General features: G+C 38.7%; 1 protein-coding gene, 1 non-coding gene and 1 pseudogene across 2 annotated transcripts in view; 1 reads left to right on the top strand and 2 right to left on the bottom strand.

Annotated features, from left to right (window-relative positions):
- Positions 1–948: 948 nt before the first annotated feature.
- Positions 949–2273, bottom strand: LOC147377895 (large ribosomal subunit protein uL16-like; annotated as a pseudogene).
- Positions 1308–1438, bottom strand: LOC147377896 (small nucleolar RNA SNORA70). Its single transcript, XR_015153735.1, has one exon. It is a non-coding gene; the product is annotated as a small nucleolar RNA SNORA70 (small nucleolar RNA).
- Positions 2274–5194: 2921 nt separating the features above from the next.
- The window catches only part of ABCA12 (ATP binding cassette subfamily A member 12), a 201550-nt gene continuing 186456 nt past the window's right edge, over positions 5195–20288 (top strand). Inside the window, exons 1-2 of the mRNA XM_086366424.1 lie at positions 5195–5593; positions 17913–18006. Of these exons, the coding sequence (XP_086222550.1) occupies positions 5525–5593; positions 17913–18006 (163 nt within the window). The 5' untranslated portion in view covers positions 5195–5524. The remainder of the gene's footprint in view (positions 5594–17912; positions 18007–20288) is intronic.

Consider the following 20288-nt stretch of genomic DNA (forward strand, 5'->3'; position numbering starts at 1 on the left):
CAGCCTACCAGGCTCCTCCATCCATGGAATTTTCCAGACAAGAGTACTGGAGTGGGGTGCCATCACCTTCCCCGAATGGTCTAGTGGTTTTTTCTACTTTCTTCAATTTAAGTCTGAATTTGCCAATAAGGAGTTCATGGTCTGTGCCACAGTCAGCTCCTCGTCTTGTTTTTGCTGACCGTATACAGCTTCTCCTTCTTTGGCTGCAAAGAATAGAATCAATCAGATTTTGGTATTGACCATCTAGTGATGTCCATGTGTAGAGTCTTCTCTTGTGTTTTGGAAGAGGGTGTTTCCTATGACCAATGTGTTCTCTTAACAAAACTCTATTAGCCTTTTCCCTGCTTCATTCTGTACTGCAAGGCCAAATTTGCCTGTTATTCCAGGTATTTCTTGACTTCCTGCTTTTGCATTCCAGTCCTCTATAATGAAAAGGACATTTTTGGGGGTGTTAGTTCTAGAAGGGTTTGTACGTCTTCATAGAACTGTTCAGCTTCTTCAGCATTACTGGTCAGGGCATAGACTTGGATTACTATGATATTGAATGGTTTGTCTTGGAAATGTGTTCTTTCATGTATTGTATTGTTCTAACTTTGTGTATTTGCTGCTCAGTTTAGTTTTTGCTTAAAAAATATATTTTTCATCAACTGTGTGTCCTGGGTCCAGCATATTGCTGGTTGCCAAATTTTTCTTTCTTCCCTCAGGGGAAATCTTAAAGTATCTGTCAGTAACATCCCAGTCTATAGTCAGGAGTGAGGCACAAACATATATCTTCCTCTATGCAAAAAATAAAACAGAATTCATTATCTTTCATCATCTTGTACATTTTCTCCAACATTTTCCTTTTGGTTGGTCTAAAAGTTACTTTAAGTTCTATTTTTTCTTTTTTGGACAGGAAGGTAGGATTTACTGGTGGGCATGATTAAGATAGGGACAGCCCCAAAACTCTCATGAGTGTAGGGCCCACCGTTTGTCCAGAGGGCCACAATTATGGCTATATTTGACCTCACAGCCATCTGGGATGAGCTGCTTTTCTGCCACCATATTTTCAAATTCATCCACATTAAACTTAGTAAATCCGTACTTCTTGGAAATGTGGATCTTCTAGCGACCAGGGAACTTGAACATGGCGCTGTAGAGGGCCTCAATCACATGCGCCATGTACTGCAAATTGGTGCGGATGGACATTATGACTCAGCCCATGTGGACCCTGGCCACTCTGTCCTAGGGCTTTCCAAAGGCACTATGCATACCTGTCTGAAGCCTAGACTGGGGACAGCATGCTAGTCATGAATGGCCACTGGAAAGGTTGTCTCCAAGGTCCTTTGGAAACCGGTACAGGCATCAGTCTGTGTACATGACCAAGGAGGCTGCTATTTTCAGCCATTGCACACTGGGCCTCAGTGGGGAAAAGAGCACGGTGGGCTTGCTGCTGCTGCTGCTGCTAAGTCACTTCAGTCGTGTTCGACTCTGTGCGACCCCAGAGACGGCAGCCCACCAGGCTCCCCCGTCCCTGGGATTCTCCAGGCAAGAACACTGGAGTGGGTTGCCATTTCCTTCTCCAATTCATGAAAGTGAAAGTGAAGTTGCTCAGTCATGTCCAACTCTTAGCGACCCCATGGACTGCAGCCTACCAGGCTCCTCCGTCCATGGGATTTTTCCAGGCAAGAATACTGGAGTGGGGTGCCATTGCCTTCTCTGACAGTGGGCTTAATAGGCTGCAAACTCCAGTTCTATTTTGATCAGAGGTTATGATCCCTATTTATGTAAGCTATAGCTTCCAAGAGTAATGCTAAGCAAGGCCTTTTCCTCAATGGAATTTTAAAAGATGGTTTTAAACTCAAATTTAAAATGAAATCAGAAGATTGGGATTAACATATACATACTACTATATATAAAATAGATGATCAACAAGGACCTACTATATAGCACAGGAAACTCTACTTGATACTCTGTGATAACCTACATGGGAAAAAATCTGCAAAAGAATAGACGTATATACACATATAATTGAATCACTTTGCTGTACACCTGAAACTAACACAACATTGTAAATCAACTACACTCCAATATAAAATAAAAATTAAAAAAATAAAAGGAGATTTGAAAATCTTAAAGAAGCTATAAATGCCAAGACATAGATATTCAGAGTGGGGCAAATATTGGAGATCTGATTGTCTATGTCATCCTACTTAAAGTATTTTGAATTATGTTTTGTGAAAGATTACCCCAGTCTTCAAGGAAATGTAGGTGATGTTAGGAGCTATTGACATTGTGTGCCATCGAGTATAAAGGGATGAATGCTGAATGCTAAGTCACTTTAGTCATGTCCAACTCTTTGTGACCCCATGGACTGTAGCCCGCCAGGCTCCTCTGTCCAAGGGATTCTCCAGGCAAGAATACTGGAATGGGGTGCCATGCCTTCTTCCAGGGTATCTTCCCAACCCAAGGATCAAACCCACATCTTTTCATGTCTCCCACATTGGCAGGCGAGTTCTTTACCACTCGTGCCACCTGGGAAGTCCATATAAAGGAATATCTTATATATATTAAACACCTAATGTATCATTTTGAGATCACTTTGAAGAAATAGATCTCCTGGGGGTCAGGGATTATAAAAAAATACATTATCTTCATCAGAATATTAGAGGTAGTAGATGAAGGTATATGATCAAGGAGACATCCTGAGAGAGAATCTTGAAATGAAGTTAAAAAAAAAAATCTCCATGACTTCACTGAAGAAGTCATGAGCAGCTTCTGGGAAAAACCATCTGGGACCTTCTGAGCTGACCTCTCACCTACATCAGTGGCACAGTGAGTTAATGCTGTTTAACCTGAGATAACCTGAATGAATAAACTGATTCTGTGTCCATAATGTCTCTCTCAATGTATGGAATCATATCCCCAGATCCCACCCTGTTTATTTGTGTAATGTTTATTTGTGAACCAAACCATCAGTGAGTCGTAAACTGTGACAGATGGCAGAGAAAGAATGCGGGGAAGCAGGAGCTCAAGTCATCAGCAGAGCTGGAGAGAGCCAGATAAATTTTGGACACTGCATCCCAGGAGTGGTGAAGGAGGGTATTTTTGCCATGGCCCTCAGCTGTCTGAAGAGCACCTTGTCTTTAATCTTGTCCAGAAAAAAATTATATATATTCAAGACTGCCTGCCTCATGGAGATTGGGCTTAAAAGGGATTCATCACAGTAGGGAAAGAGCCAGAATTGGAATAGGTATGTGCCAAAGTGGCTCCAGTCAGCCCCAGGCTGGCTGCCATCAATATAGCAGAGTTGGCATGGGGACCAGGAAGCTGAATCAGCACTTGCTCTGGGTTTGAAGGGAAAATTCAAACATTGCTTGAACTTATTTCACAGAGTCTGGAGCAGTCATGGAAAGGCGTGAGGACCAAAGTGGAATTTCACTAGTTTTAACTCAAATATTGTCTTCCATTAAATTCAGCAGCCATTATTGAGCATTGATCATGTGTAAAATATTGTGATATAAAATAGTCTATTCTCTCAAAGCATTTACAATCTAATGTGGGAAAAATGATTGTATAAAAGTCACAATGGAGCAAAAATGCAAGTTCCTTGAAAGAAATATGAACAAAAAACTATACTAGATTCAAAAAGACAGGAGAGAGGATATCCTCTGGGGTATACCTACAAAGGCTTCATGGAAGATGTCAATTTGGGGATAATTTTGAGAGGAAGGTGCTTTAAGAGGGAGGCATGCATCCCAGGTAGAGGAGTTAGCATGAGCAAGCCTGGACGGGAAAGCAGAGGTTATATTTGCATATTGTAATATACACCAATTTGGCATGTGGCCAGGCATTTAATGATAGAATGGTCATGTATGGGTGTGAGAGCTGGACTGTGAAGAAAGCTGAGCACTGAAGAATTGATGCTTTTGAACTGTGGTGTTGGAGAAGACTCTTGAGAGTCCTTTGGACTGCAAAGAGATCCAACCAGTCCATTCTGAAGATCAGCCCTGGGATTTCTTTGGAAGGAATGATGCTAAAGCTGAAACTCCAGTACTTTGGCCACCTTATGTGAAGAGTTGACTCATTGGAAAAGACTCTGATGCTGGGAGGGATTGGGGGCAGGAGGAGAAGGGGACGACAGAGGATGAGATGGCTGGATGGCATCACTGACTCGATGGACGTGAGTCTGAGTGAACTCCAGGAGTTGGTGATGGACAGGGAGGCCTGGAGTGTTGCGATTCATGGGGTCGCAAAGAGTTGGACACGGCTGAGTGACTGAACTGAACTGATTGGATTATAAGATTGGACTATATTGGCTACAGGCAGATAGTATAGGCATTGAATATCAGAGGGAACATGTTGTCATTAAGATGTTAAAGCAAAGTTATTCCTAAAAGTTTTTGTGGCAGACTTCTGGATTGTATATACCTTAAATCACAATTAAAATTTGTTATTTATAATGAAATTATATTTATAATATCATTAAGTACTTTATACTTAATTATAAAGTGCCTTGAATAATTCAAGCACAAGTCCTTTTTCTTTTCCCTTAATCACCAGAAATTCCTTTGCTGATTTAGAGATTTCAAGTGCAGTTAGAACTCACTCATTATATCGTACCCTCAGAGATATCCTGGGTCAGCCTATGTCTCCTTTGACCATGAAGTCTGAAACAACATGGCTCTCCTGTAATAAACACATGACTCCTTGGCCCCCAGGTGAGGGAATCCAGTGTATGTCATTACTGTCACCTACAGGTGACAGCCTTTTATTTTCTGCATGTTTTGTAACCTAGCAAATTATGATAGAAGCCAGCAGTTACTTTTCCCCAAATCAAAGCATTAACTTCACTTTAAACTAAACATTGAAACCTTCTCTAGGATATCTCATGATGGACTGAGCCTCAGAGTGTTTCAGCTGAGCTCTGGCCTCATGGATGTAAAACATCTTAATGACACTTTATTATGAGAGTCACTAGTCCCAGAGTCTGTAACGTGCTCTCGTGCCCTGCCTCTGCCAGAGCAGGCTCTATGTAGCAAAGAAGGTGAGAGAATGTAGGACAAGTCCTACTGGCCTGGCAAGGGTCCCACCTAATTCCTATGACGTGTCCAGAGCAGGTGACACCTTCTGGAAGGTGTGGATAGGCAGTTAATTTTATGGAGAGTAGGAGGTGTGGGTTCAGCTTTTTTTCCAGTAGGGCATTATCTGAATGATATTCATTCTCTCCTGAGTCTGGACTTCACGCAACAGGCAGCTACTGGATGTTATTTTAAAATAAGCAAACACCACCAAAAGATCCTGGCCTGGATCATCGTTTGAGGGGAAGAGCTGGTTGAGAAGTGCTCCTTGGGCAGGATTAACCCAAGAGAAAAATCCAGCAGAAAGAGAAGATCGGTGGGTTTCTTACCCCAGCTCCCAGGAAAGCTATGCCATGAATAGGCTCCTGACCCATTGACACACAGCAAGTTGGACGGGGAACCAATTCTTCTTTTGAGGGGTGGAGGAAAAAAGAGGAATTCTCTTGTTTGTGGCATCTTGAAGGATGGCTTCCCAGCTTCATCAGCTTCGGGTTCTGGTCTGGAAAAACTGGCTGGGTGTCAAAAGACAGCCGGTGAGTAAAACAAGGGAGTGGGGTCATGGGGGCAATGTTCCAGACCGTTTTAAAATGTAGAGTTAATGAGAGGTAAAAAAAGAAGAGTTTTAAATCACTTTCTAAAGCAGAAGTAAGATATTTAGAGATCATCTCTGCATCTGTTTTACAGCTCATGGGGCGAGTCTAAACATGCTCCCAAATCTGCCTTTTGATTTCAGTAAATTAAAAGAATAAACCAGGACATGCCCCAGGCAAAGAAACGGATACATTTTGTTATTGGTTGAATTGGAACTTGTGCTGAATTCTAGATTTGTGGCCAAAAGCTTTCAGGAATTTACTTAACAAATTCTGTTAAAAATGAGATGAAGAAAAGTTTCAGATGAAAGTTTTCAATAAATGGGATTGAACTGTACTTGAAAACCAAAAGTGATAGAAATGTGAATTGATAAGAAATATATGGAAAGAAAGTAGTTTGAGGGCTGTTGGTATAGAAAACCATCTACGAAATTTTGAGTATTTAAAAATTATTTACTAGAAATGCCAAACAAGGGTCAATATATATGCCAAGCTTTAAGAGTGTTATTGAATCACTTTACTGCTCCAGTCTGCTTATTTTTTGAGCTCTTACATTCATGTTTGCTTTTTAAATTATATAGCCAGCTGTGAAATCCTTACCAGATAGGATGCCAGGAGACTGAGAAAGGACCTGACTTTAGTGAGGTATTGCATATTGAGAAGAATGTTAGAAAACTGGAGAAGTCCAGAAAGGCACTCAGTATACTTTATCCCAGCCTAAAATGAATAATATAAATATTTACAAATAATATGCCAAAATTGTGTCTATATATCTTATCTCACTCTAGGTTTGCTTGCAGTGCCTGACACCGTACTTAAGTGTTCTGATGTATATATTAATAGGGAGAAGTTGATTTGCCTTTGTGAATTTGGTGGGGAGGATTTAAAATCACAAGGCATTCTGTGATTGTATGGGTGTGGGTATTGAACATAAAATTTTAAATCATTAATATTTTAATTTCAGTTTTTAAATTGGAAACAACACAAAAGTGAAACTTTCTATAATTTTCCCATGGTAGGTTCTGTGTGAAATTTAGCAGGGAAAGAGTCTGGTGCTTGTGGTCAGAAGACAAGAATTAGCTTCCTGGTTCTGTTCCTCACCAGCCACATGACTTAAATGTCATATCACAATTTCTCTGAGCACTGGTTTTCCCATCTCTAAAATGGGCATCAGGTCTACCATATCTGTCTCATAGGGTGGGAAGAACCAAATGTGCTGTACAAATGGTGAAACAGTTGGCAAATAAATTATAGATGGATTTGGGAAATGTCCATGTCATAGTTTATTTAAAGAAATGGTGAAAGGAAATTCAGGTGAAGGGAGTGTGGGAGAGAGGAAGAAATTTATATACAGTAAAATTCCTAAGTGATGAAAACTCAGTAGTTAAAAGAATAGCGAAACTGAAGACTTGTAACTGTTGCTGATAAGCTGAATGCTGAAGTGGTACATTTTCCTTACAACTCCATTTTACCTAAAAATTAAAAATAAAATCCCTCAGGTAAATAAACTTTTTCGTTGAGAAATTTTATCTTTAGAAGCTTTAATAAGTTCCTTCCTATTCTGTAAAGTAGCTGGGATATCAATATTCTACTTTAGTGCTTTTCTCCATTTTAGACAATTTCTGCTGGACATGGCACATTTAAAGAAGATGGATGTCAGGCGTGCTAACATGTTTTCACTATGATGACTTATATTATTCCTATGTAGCCAGAATCCTTGAAAGTCCCCAGTAATATACTTTGACTAGGGAAAGAAAATACATGAACTACTAGTTCATTTTGTGACATCAAATGATTCAGATCTTCAGTTCAGTTCAGTTCAGTTGCTCAGTTGTGTCTGACTCTTTGTGACTCCATGGACTGCAGCACGCCAGGCCTCCTTGTCCATCACCAATTCCTGGAGTTGATTCAAACTCATGTCCATTGAGTCGGTGATGCCATCCAACCATCTCATCCTCTGTTGTCCCCTTCTCCTCCCGCCTTCAATCTTTCTCAGCATCAAAGTCTTTTCAAATGAGTCAGTTCTTCGCATCAGGTGGCCAAAGTATTGGAGTTTCAGCTTCAGCATCAGTCCTTCCGATGAATATTCAGGACCGATTTCCTTGAGCACCTTAAAAGAATGTGACTCAGGACAGATAAGTCTTGGTTTGCAGAAAGTGAGATCATTAAAGTCTAAAATTTGGGACAATACCAAAGGCCCACTTGAATCCATTATGAGCAACTAGAGGGACGCATGAGACCTTTAGAAAATGGTGGTGCCAAAAGGAGAAGGAAGGACAATTCTAAGTGGAGAGCTAGAAGACAAATAAAGGTATACTTTCTCACAGTTTTTAGGGCTTCCCTCGTGGCTTAGATGGTAAAGCATCTGCCTGAAATGAGGGAGACCCAGGTTCAATCCCTTGATTGGGAAGGTCCCCTGGAGAAGGAAACTGCAACCCACTCCAGTATTCTTGCCTGGAAAATCCCGTGGACAGAGGACCCTGGTAGGCTATGGTCCATGGGGTCGCAAAGAGTTGGACATGACTGAGTGACTTCACTTCACTTTCTCATAGTTTTACCTGGAGCCAATCCTTCGTATTGGAAAAGAAGCTCGATGACAAAATAGGTGGAAGGACATGCATGGGTCAGTGTCACTTATGAGGGAAGAAAGAGAAACTCGAGAGGTTGGAAAATTAGGCTTGAAAAATATTGAAGGAGATAAGAGTTTTACAAATGTTATAAGAGAAAATATAGACAAATTAGAAGACTGAACGTAAAAAGGAGTATATAACTTTGAGAGAGGATATAGTCTGTGTATAGGAACTGGACTTTTGTCATCCATCAAACAGTTATTTAAAGTACAAGTATCTTTATCTCTACTTAGCAATTGTTCTGAATATGGCACTTTAAAAATATACCCTTAGGAAAATAGAAATTAAGTTGTGTGCACTGGAGATGTATGGTCCTTGTGTGTCTGCACGCTCAGTCACGTCTGACTCTTTGTGACCCTATGGACTGTAGCCCTCCAGGCTCCTCTGTCCATGGGATTTTCCAGGCAAGAATACTGGCGTGGGTTGCCATGCCCTCCTCCAGGGATCGTCCCAATCCAGGGATCAAACCCACGTCTCTTATGCCTTCTGCATTGCAGGTGGATTCTTAACTGCTGAGCTACCAGGGAAGCCCACGTATAGTCCTTAGTGAATGTTAAAGAAAAATGCTAGCATCACCTCCATGACATCCTCTTTCACTTTGTTTTCAAGAGAGTCTATCACAAAGCAAGGCAATGGGAAGGACAGTCTAGAGGAAGAAGTTAGGAATCTACAAATGGAGAAACAAATACAGGGAAAAAACAAGTAAAAATATAGTAAAATTATTAAAGTTGAATGGGGATTAGTTAGGAAGTTTATTATAAAAGTATATATTAGCTTAGAAACTGAAAGAACAATTTTAAAACACTGTACTGTCTCAGAGATGAGCTGGCTACAAAAAAAGGGAAGACAGAATCTTTAATTTTTGAGGTGACTTCCATCAAAATTATTCTTAGCGCTAATGTTTCTCTTTTGTAAAATCAAATGTCAGAATTCTGAACTATTTGGAATTGTCTAACTGCCTTGATTTTACAGGGTCCCTGAGAGCTCAAGGGAACCTATCCAGAATCATATAGTGAATTTTAAAATGCAAAGTTAGATTTTACCAAAAATGGATCTCTTCTTTCGATTACCTCCTGCTATTTCACTATTGCTCCTAAATTTAGTTTCCTTTCCCAATATTCTCTAATCCCTGTTCAGAGTTCAGCCCATCAACAAAGAGATCATATTCACTAAGGGGACTTTAGATATTGCTGTTTTTTTAACATTAGTGGTAATGTCAATTCTCAATTCTATTGCAAAAAATGAATACTTGGAGGAGTGTGAAAAAAATACATTAGATACCAACAGAAATGTTAGGTAATAGAGAAAATCAATTAGATGGAGTTGCTACCCTGCTGGGCTTGTAATTTAACTCTAAAAAATAATGGAAAAATGAGCATACATTCCACCGGATATGGTTAGCAACAGGGAGGCTTACCTAATGAGATGACAGTTAATGACAGGAAACAGAGTCCTGGGACAGCAAAGAGACTGGTGGCTTGAAGGCTAGGTAGTGCAAGATAAGAATTTATCCTTCATTAAGAAGATGGGTTCTAAATAAGCATATCAAAAAGTGACTACAAATCTCTATAGAAGTGGAATCTAATTCCAGACTCATGACCCAAAGAAAGAAGAATAACTACACCTATTTATTTTCTGCTTTTGTAACTATTTAGCTGGCAGATCACATTTTAGCTCAGTTGATGACAGACCTAATTTTTCTATCATAGATATTCCCACAACTTGATAAACTTTTAACATTGGATCAAATTTGACACTTCCTCCCTCATCCTCACCTTGCTCATTTAATTTTCTCTCACAGCGGCTAAATAAAAAGAAAGACTTGAAAATTTTGAAATAGGTTGGTCCATGCATTAAAATAATGTTTGATTAAACAATTTAGAATTAAACTGAAATTCCAAATTGAATTCTAAATCAGATTAAAATGAATTTGATCTTGCACAATTCACTCAGCTACATGGTCAAATGTTCCAAGCCCTTTTATGTCTTTTGGATCCATACACATTTACTCCCTTAAGCCTTTTTAATTGTTCCAAACATTTGAATCTGCTTGTTCTTTATGGTGTCTGACACATAACAGACACGCACATTTTATTAGTTTCAGTTCAGTTCAGTCTCTCAGTCGTGTCCAACTCTATGCGACCCCATGAACCGCAGCACGCCAGGCCTCCCTGTCCATCACCAACTCCCGGAGTCCACCCAAACCCATGTCCATTGAGTCGGTGATGCTTTTGAGTTATGGTGCTGGAGAAGACCCTTGAGAGTCCCGTGGACTGCAGGGAGGTCAAACCAGTCAATCCTAAAGGAAATCAATCTTGAATATTCATTGGAAAGACTGATGCTGAAGCTGAAACTCCAATACTTTGACCACCTGATGCAAGGAACCGACTCATTAGAAAAGACCCTGTTGCTGGGCAAGATTGAAGGCAGAAGGAGAAGAGGGCAGCAGAGGATGAGATGATTGGATGGCATCACCTACTCAATGGACATGAATTTGAGCAAGCTCCAGGAGATAGTGAAGGATGGGGAATCCTGGCATGCTGCAGTCTTTGGGTCACAAAGAGTTGGACAGGACTTAAGCTATAAACAACAAACAACAACATGATTAAGACTAGAGAGTAAATATCTGATTCACAGGCATTCAAATAACAGTAGTTCTCTCAAATTTTTAAATATATAGTAACACAGTAATTTAAAGTTTACTGTATCTTATTTTATTATTTACTTTTAATGAAAATAATAAAAATGGTGGCTACATACAGAATTAGGAAGACTAACAATAATTGAAATAAAAGGTTCTAACAAAGTAATGGAATGTAAATGACATAAAGTTGAAATTATGTGCTTTGCCAAGGTTTTTTTAGAAAATTAGATTTGAAAGTTTTTTAAAGATTTGAAACAATAGTTCTCAGCAAATACAGAGGTAAATGTTTCTAGGTAATTCAATTGAGTTAAAAATTACTACAGATCAGCACTAAATGGAAAATTTAGAGTGAATTTACATTTAGTTTATTCAAGGAATTTATTAAGATTTAAACCTAGAATTTTGAGTGGATGACCTCACTGATTTCAAAGCCACTGAAATATGTCCTGTTGTCATCATTAATTCTCCAAACCTTACCATATGCACGCAAAAGATAGACATCCTTGGATATAAAGCATGTTTTTTAAAATCTCTTTTCTTGGTCTTTTGTCCCTTCTCTTGCTGTCTTTAAAAAAGTGGTTCTGGATTCTCAAAAAGAATTACTTTTAAAATAATTTCAATTTTTTCAAATTTTAAAATAATTTAAAATTAAAGTTGCAAGAACAGTACAAATATATATTTTTTCGAGAGCTCGTTGAGGTTGATGCCCCATTATCTCAGATAATTTGGTGTGCATACTTCACAAACAAGGACATCTTCCAACATAAGCCAGTCATTGTCCTTCAGTTGCTCAGTTGTGTCTGACTCTTTGCAACCCCATGGACTGTTGCACACCAGGCTTCTCTGTCCATCACTATCTCCCAGAACTTGCTCACACTCATGTCCATTGAGTTGGTGATGCCATCCAGCCATCTCATCCTCTGTTACCCCCTTCTCCTGCCTTCAGTCTTTCCCAGCATCAAGGTCTTTTCCAATGAGTCAGTACTTCGCATCAGGTTGCCAAAGTTTTGGAGTTTCAGCTTCAGCATCCAATGAACAGTCCTTCCAATGAACATTCAGGACTGATTTCCTTTAGGATTGACTGGTTTGATCTCCTTGTAGTCCAAGGGACTCTCAAGAGTCTTCTCTAACACCACAGTTCAAAAGTGTCAATTCTTCGGTGCTCAGCCTTCTTTGGGCTTCCCTGGTGTCTCAGTTGGTAAAGATAATTGCCTACAATGCAGGAGACCTGGGTTCAATCCCTGAGTTGGGAAGATCCCCTGGAGAAGGGAACAGCAACTCACTCCAGTATTCTGGCCTAGAGAATCCATGGATTATATAGTCCATGGGGTTGCAAAGAGTTGGACACTACTGAGCAACTTTCACTTTCACAACCTTTTTTATGGTCTAGCGCTCACATCCATACATGACTACTAGAAAAACCACAGCTTTGACTGTACAGATCTTTGTTGCCAAAGTGATGTCTTTGCAATTTAATACACTGTCTAGGTTTTTCATAGGTTTTTTTCCGATGAGCAACTTCTTTTAATTTCATGGCTACAGTTGCCATCTGCAGTGATTTTGGAGCCCAAGAAAATTAAGTCTGTTACTGTTCATATTGTTTCCCCATCTATTTGCCATGAGGTGATATGACCGGATGCCATGATCTTAGTTTCTTGAATGAATGTTGGTGGCGCATAAGCCAGTGCCACCATTAAATTCTTAGATCCAATTCAAGCATCACCAGTTCTCCCAAACATGTCCTTTATAGAAAAAAACATGATTTAGAATCATGTTCTGTATCTAGTTTTCACGTCTTTAGTTTGTGACTGTTCAATAATCATCCTTGACTTTCATGACCCTGACACCTTTTGAACATCTAAGACCAGTTGTTTTGTAGAGTTTCTATTGCTTTGTAGCTGTGCTTAGTTGCTCCGTCATGTCCAGCTCTTTGTGACCCCATGGATTGTAGCCCACCAGGCTCCTCTGTCCATGGGGATTCTCCAGGCAAGAATACTAGAGTAGGTTGCCATGCCCTCCTCCAGGAGTTCTTCCTAACCCAGGGATTGATTCCAGGTCTCCGCATTGCAGGCCAGTTCTTTACTCTCTGAGCCTCCAGGGAAGTCCTGTTTTGTAGAGACTTGGGTTGTTTATCTCTGGAAGGAATACCGCAGAACGATGCTCTGTTTTTCATATTATGACACATCAGGTGGTGCATGGTGTCAATTTGTCTCACTTTATGGTGGCTCAGAGGGTAAAGTGTCTGCCTTCAATGTGGGAGACCCAGGTTCAATCCCTGGGTCAGAAAGATCCTCTGGAGAAGGAAATGGCAACCCACTCCAGTATTCTTGCCTGGAGAATTCTTGCCTACCAGGCTACAGTCCACGGGGTTGCAAAGAGTTGGACACGATTCAGCAACTTCACTTTCTATGGGGAAATACTTTGTGACCATGTACGTATTTGTGTTTCTCATTAAGCTTTCAATGTATCTCTTTCTGTATACATTTATTCCTATTTACATAAACTCATGGAGTCTTAGTTTATACAGTTAGATATAGATATACTCTTTTATTATCAAGTCTTTTAATGTTTAATTTTGGCCAGTGGGTCAGATTTGATGTTCAAATTTGGCCACTAGCACATATCTGTGTTTTATTGATGTGTCTCCAACGTTCTCTGAGATTCTCTGAGCAGTATGTCTGGCACCCTTCTATCTATTGATCTGCCTATCTATTTCTTTAAATTTATGTATGCATGTATGTATCTCTGTACCTATATACATTCTATATATATTTTATAGCTCTCTTCAGCCTGGAAAACAGTGATAGCCCAATAGCAATGAGCATACTTATCTCTCATCCTCTAAAAGAAGCTAGTCTTTCTTGAAAAAATAGGTATTCCCAGGACTGGGACAGAGAAATTATACAATGAGGCAGAAACTACTTGTGGGACTGGAAAGAAAGAAATAAGTTGTACACACATTTCTAGCTATAGTTCAGGAACTAGTAGTTCACAGCCTTTATATCTTTACTTCTAACCTGATACTACAGAGTTCATTCTAGTTTCCCCCTTTTGCATGTTTATAATCTCCCTGTTGGATAGTGAGAAAGCCCAGCTCCTCTAATGGGGGATATACTTACTTTCGGTGAACCTTCCTATGTGAAACCGGTCACCTGCTCCTTGCCCTGCACAGACACCCTCCTTACCCAACTTGGGTCCTGACACTCCAGTGCCTGGCTGCTGTATCATGGGTATCCTCTTCACCTTGGTAGGGACCCACTTCCCTCACTGTGTCACCGTGGTGCCCTGAGTCCTGGTGTGGACTGACCTTGCTTGCTCCACCTAAGGAATTTTGGGCACTGAATTTTTCAGAAAAAAACAGTGAAGAGGAAAAAACCAGAAGGGAACATATCAATAGAAAATAAACTGTGGAGAGATAAAAAGAGACAAATGCCACGGTCCGCTGCTGCTGCTGCTGCTGCTGCTAAGTCGCTTCAGTCGTGTCTGACTCTGTGCGACCCCGTAGACGGCAGCCCACCAGGCTCCCCTGTCCCTGGGATTCTCCAGGCAAGAACACTGGAGTGGGTTGCCATTTCCTTCTCCACATGGCCCACTAGAAAACTGTAAATTACTCAGTGTGCATATGCCATTAGATATCAAGAGTGCAGGGGAAGTGGAATGCAAGTGAGGTATAGAGGCACGTGAAACATGATTAAAATGTTAGCAAAAGTATGAAACTCTTAAAAACTACTTTTCCCAGAGTTTTCAAGTAGCTCTGATGTATGTTTATGTAAAATCAATATTTCAGCATTTATTCCAAACAAACAAAGTTACAGCTCATTGGTTTAGTATTTAGATCCATGGCATTGCATTGCTTCTAGGTTGTTTATGATAATATTTAGAATGGTGTTGCAAGCAATCCTGCTGCTATGAAAATTTTAAATTTGCTTATTTCTTGCTTTTGTGATTAACTTGTCAACCTTAACATTTCCAAGATCACAATGCGGAGGGCTTTGGATTTATTATCCTTCTATGGTGCTGTATGCAGAAATGTTCTCCAGACCTCTCTGACATAAAATCCTGAGGGAAATCTTGTGATAATACATTGTTTATGGGCTTGCTATGGATTTTACCTGTAACAGGGTCTAAATTACCTTAAACTACTCCAATACAGATTGCATTTTTTGTTTGGATTTAAATCATGTCTAAAATTAATCTCAGGATTTACTGAAACGTACTCATGAAACCATCAAATTAGATCAACCAAACGATAACTTAAAGATAACCCATGACAAATGTCCCTTATTTGAATGTGAATGTGCATTTGTGTTGGTGTATTTGATTTCAGTTGCTCACTGAATTCTCATGAGGTTGCTATGGAAAATGAATGGATGTTCCTAAAAGTAGCTTTGGGGCACTAAACCTACTCAGATGAATATATTTTTAAAAGAATAACTATGAATTTAAATATAAAACCAGTAAATCCACAAACATCAAATATTTTTAACCTTAATTCCTTATAGTCGACTTTTCAGATGAGTCACATGGAATAAAAATGGTACCTTGTATCTAGGATCTTCTAGATCTAGACTAATTTTTGAACATATCAGAGACTAGGCTAGAATAGTAACACATCTTATATTTTCATAGCACATATTATTCCTATACACTTCCTGTAGTACTTTCTTATTTGTTCCTTGGAGTGGTATCATTTTTTTTTAATGCTAGTTTAAGTATCAGGTGTCCAGATCCTTGTCCCCTGCTCTGCTTCCCAACTGGATATCTAACTTTGGATTAATTATGCTAACCTTCTGCGGCCAAAGAATAAAAAAGGGAGTTGGATCAGACCAAGGCTTCTTAACCACTTCTGTGCTGTGGATGTCTTGGCCAACATGACGAAGCCTATGGTCCTTCTAAGAATAATGTTTTTAAATCAAGAAAAAAATAGCATTACAGATAAAACCAATTATATAGATATTCAGTTTTTAAGTATCAAAATGCAAGTTCATGATATGGTAATATATATTTATATAGCATTAAATAAATAAAGGTGAATCCATGACAATTCTAATTGTAATTCTATGATGAATACAAACAGTACTTTGAAGTATCTGTAACAGCACTAATATGATTTGAAAATATCTGTGGTTTCTATAGGTGACAAGGTCACAGGTGCTTATAATAATGTTGTAGTTCCTAGTCTACATTTGTCATTATTGGAAATACTACATTAATTTCCATTATTGGAAATATTATTTCAGTCATAAGCTGGAGAAATTAAAAATATAATTTTTTTTCTATCCAAGTTTACAAATGCCCAGAATTCTGTTCAATAGGTGAGCTCAAAGGAACTTTCCAACAAAAATATTCCAACACTAAACAGTTCTGCTAGTTCAGTGGGGTAATATGCATTTAGAATCACTCTATTCCAAGAGTGGTCCATGGACCGCAGCAACAGCAGCACTTACCTGGAGCTTGTTAGAAAGAAATACAGTACCTCTAGCCAGCCTTAGATCTACTGAATCTGAATCTATGTGTTTACAAGATCCTTAGGTGATTTTGCATGCATATTAATGCTTGAGAAACACTGCTGTAGCTGCGAGCCTGTCTGCAAGCTTTTATGTTGTGGTTAAACTTAGTACCTTAGGATCGATAGTCAACTTGCTCCATTTTTTAAAACTGCCCTTAAATCCAAAGCCAAAGAATGTGGTGACATATCTGCCAGCAAGGAGGTCAGTGCTAATGGAGACACATGGAGATGTTCATGGAAAATTTAGGTTAAACATTACTTACGGATTGGTAGTTGAATGGGTCTAGATTGTTTCGGAGACCTGAAGAGCCCCAGGCAGTAGATTGAGATTTGGCAGAAGCACATCATCTCTGAAAAATGAGGGAGGAATGAAAATGCGTTTGACTGCATAATCAGAAACATAGTTCAAGTTTGACTTACAGAAAAATGTTCTGTGTGGTTTGGTTCAAGCACTCAAATTGCTTGCATATCACAGTTAATGTTCTTGTGAAAAGAAAAGTGGAAGTCGCTCAGTCGTGTCTGACTCTCTGTGATCCTGTGGACTATATATTCCATGGAATTCTCCAGGCCAGAATACTGGAGTGGGTAGACTTTCCGTTCTCCAGGGGATCTTCCAAACCTAGGGATCGAATCCAGGTCTCCCACATTGCGGACAGATTCTTTACCAGCTGAGCCACAAGGGAAGCCCAAGAATACTGGAGTGGGTAGCCTATCCCTTCTCCAGGGCATCTTCCCAACCTAAGGATCGAACTCAGGTCTCCTGCATTACAGGCAGATTCTTTACCAACTGAGCTATCTTGTGAATACATGTTTTTCACTGCTCTGGAACGAACTTTATAGATATGTAAAATATTAAGTTGACGGTGTCTTATGAACTGAATCATGTTTACATGGGGAGGAAAGCTGCTCCTTAAGTGTCTTACAGTGAAATTCTCTAACAGAAATTTCTCTAACATTCATTGAGGGCTTCCCTGGTGGCTCAGCAATCATTCATTCATTCACTTGTTCAATAATGTTTATTGAGTTATTATCCAATGTCACAAACTAATCTTTATACCTGGGCTTAGCATGCTAATACTGGAAGTGGTAAGATATGTCTTGGTTGAAATTAGGTTGGGTTTTGTATGCCCTGTTTATCATGTTAAGCCTTATTCAACAAACACCCAGGAAGCTCTAAGATTTTCAAGTTAGGAATTTCCTGATCATACTTGACTTTTAAGATCATCATTCTTGGGGTAGTTAAGAAAGGTCACTGGAAAGCAGGCTTCAGAAGATCATTTAAAGGTTTTAAACCTGGAAAATTCCTTATTGCATTTATTTCAAGGTCTCTTACATTTTTAAAAATCTCATTCCTTTCTTATTAATAACATTTATAGGCAAATATCTAGCTTGTATTGGAATTTTGTAGAATAATGTTCTTCTTGTCAGATGTTTTGGTTTAGCAATATAATTAACATTTTTTCTATCGTTACTTTGCAGCTTTGGACACTTGTCTTGATTTTATGGCCAGTTATGATTTTCATAATTTTGGCTATTACCCGGACCAAATTTCCTCCAAAACCAAAGCCAACTTGTAAGTAAATGACATTTGTTTATTTCTCTAACTTTTGGATTCTGGTTAAAATTTATTTTGCTACCACTTTAGTGCTTTATTCTAAAATTCATTTTTTGAGTAATTTTTCCAATTGGAAATATCAATATTTGTATAAATACTTAATATGTCTTTTATTCAGTCTTTTGAATTAAAAGAGTAAGAAGTTGAGCCTATACTGTTTATCTGGAAAACTATAATATGTAGAAGCCAGAATATATTTTAATCTTTATAAAATTTTAAATCACTTATCATTTGTCACAGATAACTCATAAATATCACCATGTTGTGTGCAACACAAACAGGCAGCCATCTCAAGCTAGATCATCCTTTACTTTTGTATCATGGGAGAAGTCATAGACTGGAATTTAACCAACTGAATGATGAAATCCAGAGCATTATAAAAATCTCATCTCTCTTCTGGGCTAATATTTGAACGGTGCATTTGTATCAAAACATTTAGTTTAAAAGAAAATTGTTTTCCAATTAATATTGGTTAGTTACATTTAATAATTACCAAGTTATAAAACTGGCACAGGGCCCAACTCAGTTCATGATTTCTTTTGGATCTTGGATGAAATGTGGAAAAGATTCAGAAAAGTCTTCAGAATTGAGCAGGATGAGCTCAGATTTGACCAAGGTTGTTCTTACTTTTGTTTTTAAACTTTGGAGTCAGTTTCTTGGAGAAGAGTAAAGTCAAGTCAGATGTCTCATGTTTCACAACGCAGCCATCTCCTAAAAAGCTTGTAAATAAGATTTATGAGAAATCAAATCGCATTTCAGATAAATTATGGTAACTCACCAAATAAAAGAATACTGTGCTGAAGTATTTGTAAAGAGAATAATGAGCTAGTGGCTTTTAAAAATAAGTACAGTGCTTTTCAATCACCTGGTCTTAAGAAGTAAGATGAGAGCCATGGTGGAATCTATTTGAATCATACACAATATGATAATTCAAAAGAAAATATTGATTCAGTTAGTGTGAAGCATTTAAACTCTTGGTGCTAGAATAAATAATTCCTTACATTTGAATTGCACTTAATCATTTCTAAAGGACTTTTGCACAAATTGTTTTGTAGAGTTATTGATGAGATTTGATTAGGTTGCTTATAAAAACATTATAATTTTATTTTCTTCATACTTGCACATATTAGTTCTTTATAACAGATTAATTCCATTGCATAGTGTTGGAAGGGCTTCCCTCGTGGCGCAAATGGTAAAGAATCCGCCTGCAATGTGGGAAATCTGGGTTTGATCCCTGGATTAGGAAGATCCCCTGGAAAAGGGCATGGCAGCCTGGAGAATCCCCACTGACAGAGGAGCCCGGCAGGCTACAGTCCATGGGGTTGCAAAGAGTCAGACATGACTTAGCGACCAAGCACAGCGCAGTAGGATTTAGTGGAAAAGGAAATGACAACTCACTCCAGTACTCTTGCCTAGAAAATTCCATGGACAGAGGAGCCTACAGACCATGGGGTCATAAGAGTCAGACACGACTTAGTGACTAAACCAATAGGATTTAGAGATTCATGGGGGAAAATCATGGAGAGCTCTTATTATCCCATTAAATTATGAAGAAAAGCTTGAACAAAAAAACTATATGACAAGTGCTTCATAGACCAAATAAAAGGCTCTGCAAAACACACAGTCTAAAAGGAAATGAATAACCATTTTTAACTATGAATCTGTTATCATACTGTAACGATAATTGGTTTTGAGGTGATTGTGGGGAGGAGGGAACAAAATTGTAGAAAAATTGAAACATTAAAAGTATTTTTATTGGTCTCTCAGACCTCCAAGAAGTCTAGAAAATAGTCTATTGGTTTGTTATTAGAACTGAATGGGACCCTCTCAATTTACAGATGAGAACACTGGGACCCAAGGATATTTTAATTTGCCAAAATTCCATCATGTGCAGTAAGAGAGAAAGGCATTAAAAACTACTTTTACTAAATCATTTTCCATGAGATTTGTGTGGTATTTTATCCTCTTATGCATAGATTCAAATGTAAAGTATGTCCAAGATTTCAGCTCACCCTATAATCAATAGAGTATAAAATGTAATTTTACCATTGGAGGTACTTACTATTCTGTAGAGTAATGTAGAGAATCTAAAACTGGTATAGATGCAGTTACTCTTTCCCCCTCCCTTGTGATAGAGAGGGAATAACTTCAAAATGACAGTTTGGATTTAGGTTTTTTAATTCTGTTTTTTAAACATTGTTGTTTTTCTTTGTTTCTTACATCTACTATACCAAAAGATT

The sequence above is a fragment of the Bos grunniens genome, chromosome 2, assembly GCF_055505025.1.
Source record: "Bos grunniens cultivar Pamir isolate PY7600 chromosome 2, Bosgru_T2T1.0, whole genome shotgun sequence".
Lineage (NCBI taxonomy): Eukaryota > Metazoa > Chordata > Mammalia > Artiodactyla > Bovidae > Bos > Bos grunniens.